The sequence below is a fragment of the Dendrobates tinctorius genome, unplaced genomic scaffold (assembly GCF_039654945.1).
Source record: "Dendrobates tinctorius isolate UK_male_01 unplaced genomic scaffold, ASM3965494v1 ptg000222l, whole genome shotgun sequence".
Taxonomy (NCBI): Eukaryota; Metazoa; Chordata; class Amphibia; order Anura; family Dendrobatidae; genus Dendrobates; species Dendrobates tinctorius.
The window spans coordinates 3490910-3497690 of NW_027361889.1; the positions used below are offsets into that span (position 1 = coordinate 3490910).

The 6781-nt window shown below is 42.7% G+C and overlaps 1 protein-coding gene across 6 annotated transcripts in view; it reads left to right on the forward strand.

Moving 5' to 3' along the window:
• CHLSN (cholesin) overlaps positions 1–6337 on the forward strand; it is a 219615-nt gene extending 213278 nt beyond the window's left edge. For all 6 annotated transcript variants that reach the window (XM_073555212.1, XM_073555211.1, XM_073555210.1 and 3 more), the window contains one exon: positions 4921–6337. In XM_073555212.1, coding sequence (XP_073411313.1) covers positions 4921–5103 — 183 coding nt within the window. In that variant the 3' untranslated portion in view covers positions 5104–6337. The remainder of the gene's footprint in view (positions 1–4920) is intronic.
• The last annotated feature ends 444 nt before the right edge of the window (positions 6338–6781 follow it).

Genomic DNA, 6781 nt, shown 5'->3' on the forward strand with positions numbered 1-6781 from the left:
CTGAGCGATCTGTAATAGATGTTGCTCATAGACTGCTGTTGTTCTCGGCAGCACAGTTGTTCACACAGTACAATGCGCTGCCGTAGGCATATGTTTCTTCTCTTGGGCAGTTGGCACAGAGAGCTGTGCCTATTGTTTATAGTCTACACCCAGAATGGGATCTTCAGTCGGTCATCTAATACTTTTAAGGCTCTGTCCGTCCCCGTCCAAATTCTATGACACTTTTATATCTTCTATCTGTTGCTGCTTTACTGAGAAATCAGCATTTGAAGTCTTAACGCAAATTCTCCTTTATGTGCACTGGGCGTGACAGAGTACTTCTCAAGTCTCTACCTCCTGAGGTTGTTTTCCTGCTCAGCATCAATATTTTTTAGGTTGATTGATAGCTCACTGTCTGATTTCCTACCTTGAGGTCTTGCAGACATTAAGCTATCAATCAAGAGGATGGTGCTGGGCGGAGAAATAACATAAGGAGGCGGAGACTCTGGAAGTGCTCTGTCACACCCCGAGCATTTAACAGCTCATTTAGTTTAGTTTAGTTAAAACTCTGATTTCTCAAGGGTGCAGCAACAGATTGAAGATATAAAGGCGTTGATGGATTTAGCTTTCAAAGATCTGCTTGCTCATAAATGCAGTTTGGGGGAAAGGTGGGTGACCTTACTGATATTCCCTTTAATACTACCCCATTCCATCTGCCTCCATCTTGCGCACACCCTCATAAACATCCTCTATGATCCTGCCTAATAAATAGAGATTTTGTCTTAAATTTTGGTGTGGGGCGAGGTTGGTTAACGGTTTCTGCAGTTTGTACCATCGTGACTGATATCATGAATCCGGAATAGGAGGTGATTGCTTGATGCAACAAACATATGGGGGGTGGAGAGAGTTTTTGAAAATGATTATAGTGAAAGTTTTTAATATCAAGATTGGCATCCACGTGAGATCGGAACATAATATATATGCAAGAAGAACTCCGTACTGCCCCCTCCTGGGCAGCAGAGAAAACTATATTGTGTTAGTGTAGGGGGAAAAAAAGATGCGCCCTAACGATCATTCTATATAAAGGCTTTTTTAATTCTCATTTTTAGAATTCAGAATAAATACGAGTATTAATGGTCCTGGTCAATAGCCAATATCGAGATTAGTTAGATTAATGAGGTGGTGTGACTAGTCTGCCTAAAAAGATGTCACTTAAATCTGAGGATACAGGGAATTCACCGGACTGTTTGGGGTAGTGCATTCCAGAAAACCGGTGCAGCACAAGAAAAGTCTTGAAGACAGAAGTAAGAGGTTCGGACTATGTGGCACTGTATACATCATTGTTTATTCTATTTGGAAGTTTTGTACCTGCGATATTATTGGCAAACCGGTATTAATAGATCGAATGCTATAAATCCTGGACAGCAACGAGGCGATCGTCTGCGTGGTCTCAGTTTATTCTCACAGGACCAACAAATTAAAGTTTACCGGAAACGGGAAATGTTCACATGGCGTCATTTAGACCCCTGCTCAGCCACCATGTTTTCCTAGGTGAAGCGTCTTTGCCATCATTCTTGCAGTGGCTCTTACGCTGTACTGTTACGTATAGTTAGCAGGCGGCGTCCAAGTAGCAGCTGCCCAAAAATGTGCACGTCGCTTATTTTAACTGCTTCAGCGTTTCCAAACCCTGAAGCGGTTGAAAGATGTGTCAAAAGATCGGCACAATATATTAAACGTTAATGAACTTTATTAAATACAAAAAAAATAAATCCGTGCAATAAAATCCCGAATTACAAAAACACGGACAAATTGGTGGATGAGTAACTGTAGGACCCCCAGTAATGTAAAAATATTCTCAATTACAGGGTGACTATACTGTATATACTTATCACCTTTTTTATTTTTGTAGATAGAGGCATTATAAACATTGCAGCCTACACATGTATATAGCAAACCATATAAAAAAAAATTGTAAGAACTAGTGACAATACTCACCCACCACCCGACGCGCGTTTCACAAATGCTTCGTCAGGGGTCATTACATTACCACGGGTCCTACAGTTTCTCATCCACCAATCTGTTTGTGTGTTTGGGATTTTATTGCATGTTTTTATGTTTTGCATTTAATAAAGTTCATTAGCGCTTAATATATTGTGTGGTTATTCTATTCCTGGCCTGTTTTTTGTTTTTTGGTCTTGTTATGGCTATTAGTGGCTTTCGGGACACCTTAGCGTTCAATGTGAATCTTTATGGGATTGTTTGTGAGTGATGAAGCCGAGCTGCACTCATTACTTGCAGATGACTGGACAATTCCTCATTGGCACTCGCTCTCGTACACACCGAGCAGACGTGTAAAGGGCTGATCTCACCGCACGTTTCACTCTGACTCCAGAATATCTAAGGATATGAGTGGATGTCTTGGGACGGCCATTCCGACTGTTTTGCTTTTCATTAGCACAAGCTACCGTAACATCCCACACAATGGGCCAGATGTTCTCCGCAGCTGAACAGGAATTAAGTCAGAAAGCCAGCGCTCATTCACCGCACCTGACTCACATAAATGGGGCTCATGGGCGTCCATTAGTCTATGCCAGCAGTGGCCAGACCACTGGGTCGGGTACGCCACAAGTGAAGAAGAGACGACTGCAGAAAAATCTGGATTTTAAATTCTAGGAGATGGGGGCGGCAAATAGAATAAATCACCAACATCAATTCAGAAGCTAAAAAAAAAACAGCTGCAGTTTAAAGCATGGGGAAGAGATTGAGTAGACAGTTTGTGATGGGTTTGGAGTTACATTTTAGCCTAAAGAATCGCATACACATTTTTGGTCTAGAGCTTTGATCTAGATCAGACAGCTGTTCCTCCCAATTCACCCTCATCTATACACATGCACACTTGGTTCTGCTGATCATACATATGCTTTTTATGGTGAGAGGAAAATAAGTCAATGCCAGGTGACACGGGGAGCCATGCATCCCTGAGAGAACAAAGGATTTGGCACATTAGAATTCAAAAAGCCCAAATTCTTCTCTCTCGCAGTATAATCCGTCGGAGCTGCTGCTTTCACGGGAGTGTTTTATCTCACCTCAGTGCTAGATTCACAGCTACAAGGCTCAGTACTACTGGTTAATGTTCCTCGTGCTGCTGCCCTTCAGGGTGTGCTACAGTGTGACAGAGGAGCATTCTGTTCTCTGTGTGCTGAGTGTGGAAGATACCATAGTAGCTATTCTCTGCTTCTGAGTTCAGGGAAGACTATGAGGTTTAGAACTGATATAGGAAAAAATAGGTGAAAAAATGCCAGAAACATATCAGAAAATGGCCAGAAATAGTGTTATTCCTCATGTACACACAAAGGCATTTTCTCATAGTCACCTGAAATCAAGGATGTCAAAGTTCAGCAGAGGTCTAAGAGGTGAAATCTCATCTTGTGGAAAGTGACATGCCAGTGTAAGTAGACTTATAAGCCACGCAGTGGTCCTGACAAATTAAATATTGTAAGTGCCTCTTAACAGTGGAAGAGGACCGGAAGTCAAGTGCCACCTACTGGAAGTAGGAATCCTAAAAGTCAGTATTGACCCTTTAAGAAGCATTGTCACATGACTTAGGATAAAAGCCAAGGCATGTACTCCTATTTTCAGGGAAGTGTTTCGGAGTTTTACCCCTCCTCAGCGCAAAACAAGAGCTTTGATTTGGCTGTATGAGAGGCCGCTGAACAAAGTCTTAGGGGTAACGTCTCACTTTGTGGAGAGTGACATGCTAGTGTAAGGAGACTTATAGACCATGCAATGTGCTCCTCTGGGATATTAAATTTGCAAATTTACTTATCAGACAGCCTTGTTTTGCACTGAGGAGGGGCAAACACCTGAAACATGTACCATTTCTGCAAATAGAGTATCTGTTTTGGCTTTTATCCTAAGTCATAATTCAAGGTGTTGCTAGAGTTCTAGTCATCTTCCACTCTGAAGAGGCAATTTGCAAATTGTAGCAGTAATCTGAAATATGGTATTAATAATATACGGTATTGGGAAAGTCCAAATATTGTGCGTTGTGTTTTGGTACAGAATGGTATTTTTTTTTAATTTTAAATGTCATCATATATATATGTATTATAGCCACGATTCAGTCCACATTGGTCACCTTTTAAGCTTTCTGGCTGAGCTATAGCTCCATCTGCTGGTTGTGATGGGAACTACAGTAATTTATTCAAGAAAACATTCCTAGAAGGAAAAGAAGGTATAATGTAGCACATCTCTCCCAGCTCTGCAAGATAAGAAAGACGGACACTTATTTTTTAATTTTATGCTAAGTCAGCACTCTAACCTATCCCAGTCCTGTATTTCTGCCCATACAGAAATATTGCTTCTAGTGAAGCCCATAAGTATACCCCTTTCATGGCCCTCCACAATTGTTCCCCACAGAAAATATGAAGCCCCTAATGCCCCCTACAGTTTCCAGAGAACGTCAAAATGGCAAAAAAAAAAACCCAATCCATTACAAAACATGTTTTATTATGAACATCCCCTTTAAACTAGGATTTCCGGAGACCACACTCACTTTTTCACCCCTTTATAAATTTGAGGATTGGAATGAAGTGTAAGAATATCACTACACAATTTTTGGGGATAGTTAGAGTATCTTTTAACTGTTGGAGCGCCGTTTTATTCCAATTCAAAGACCTAAATTTCACAGTTGAGATTTTAGCTACCTACAGCCACCACTAGGGGGAGCCAATACATAGACAATATTCGGTAAGCTCTGAAGCTCCCTCTAGTGACAGTGGCAAGTATCTAGATTTTTATTGTTTGACGTTTCCCTCCTGCTGATCTATCAGCACAAAATAATTCGTCTTCCATAATGCAGACAAATAACTCAATCGGTGAGGCGCCCGGGAATGTTCCTCTCCAGTACTTACAACCTTTCTACCATTTTCCTCATTCTAGGTTTCTGATAAACATTTTAAGATGCTGTTGGGTTACTTGGAGAATGTGAAGGGCAGCGCCCGTGATACCACCGTACAGAAAGCAGAGGAGTACATGACGGAGTACGACAAACGCGAGAGCCAGGAGGAGCCCGACCTACGAAGGATGAACAGAATACGAGACGTTTTACAGCTCTTGGCTTAGCGGCAGTATTATCTTTGTACGATGTATCACTCATACCTCATTTATTGTTTCCGAATCCCCAAATCATGAGTTTTGCAGTTACATTTGTGAAGCAGTTACCAATTCTCCCCCCGGTAGACCCCACCACCATCGTTCTTTTCTCCCTGTTGCCCATAGACTTGTCCTGCTGTCATTGATCGAGCATGCACACAGGAGGAGGCTTTGGAGGCTGGTCAGTATTCAGATTAGTCATATTTATAAATACTGCATAAATTCTTAGAAATTAGAATAGACAGTAGACATGAGCAGTTCGATTCTCGCTGCCATTACCCGTCATCCAGGTCAGTCCTGCGTGGTGGCCGGTCTTCCCTTCTACAGCTGGACTTTTGGGCGACTGGCTCCAATGTCTTTTCTTGACCTAATGACTTTGTGTGACCTTGGACGTAATAGAGATGCCCTGTATGCTGGGCACAGAATTAAAGACAGGCCGCCACGGAGGACCAAGAGTGGGCATTGGGCAGCACGAATAGAACTGCTCATGTCTACTAGATGGAGGTGGTGCAGATCGATGTGCAGGGCCCAGTCCAGTGGCCTCATCAGTATTCTGTGGACGGCAGATGAGAGCTGCCTCCTACCTGTCTGTTGACTAGCTGGTCTGGCACGCTGGCAATGCACCAGGGCAGCTATTCAAAGGAAGAGCCGCTGTTCGGATTCTCCAGTACGGGGGGGCGGTCAAATAATCACAAGTATGAGATATGCATACCGCCTGCCACATTCCAACTAGACGTATCCAACCTCACTCAATGCTAGTCTGGCCATGCACGTCTAGTCAGAATGTGGCCTGAAGTATGTATATCGAATACATGCGGTCACATGACCAACCAGTCTCACTGCTGGCACCGGAGAATCCTGACAGTGCACACTGCACACACTGTGAGGATTCGCAAGTCTACAATCTCATAGATTTTTGTGTTAAACCTGGACAACCGCTTTAAGGTATTTGAAAGTAAAATGGAGGCTTGGGACAGCCCCTTTACTTTTAATTCTCTTACCATGAATTTTATTAGCTTGTCAAATTCAGAGCTTAATGAAGCATGTGATCATCTCCAGCTGTTATAACATGAAATCGGCGGCCAGATAGGAGATGCTCCTCACATTTTGTTCATTCCTCCTTCGTGCACAATGATTTTCAATACAAGACCATGACGTATATATTTTTATTGTTTTTGAATAAAAAAAACTAATATATAAAGTAGTAGTGTCAGTATTGTCAGAGTCTCATTCATTGATTGGTTGAACCAAAATATTTCAAACTAGGTAGAGATGTTTCTAAAGTAAAATCAGCAGTACAGGGCTTGTGCGCTGCATATCGCACCCCCGCCTGGCCAATAAAGACCCCCATCTGCTGTGTAAGCAATGGTTATGGTGATTTCCACATTTATATGATGAACTTGTCAGCAGTCCCATGACCACCTCCTTGGCCGCTAGTCTCACCTCTGTGCAGGTTCTGGATGCACCTGTGGGAAAACAATTCGGAACCTCTTGTATCTTGTCCAGCAGCGAGCGAGACATTTAAAGGAGATATCCAAAAAACTAACAGGCAGGTGGTTGCTAAATAGTTAGCAACCACCTGCCTGTTATACCCGGCGCCGGCTCACAGTGGTCACTGGCCGCTCCTGCCGGCGATTCAACTGCTCCA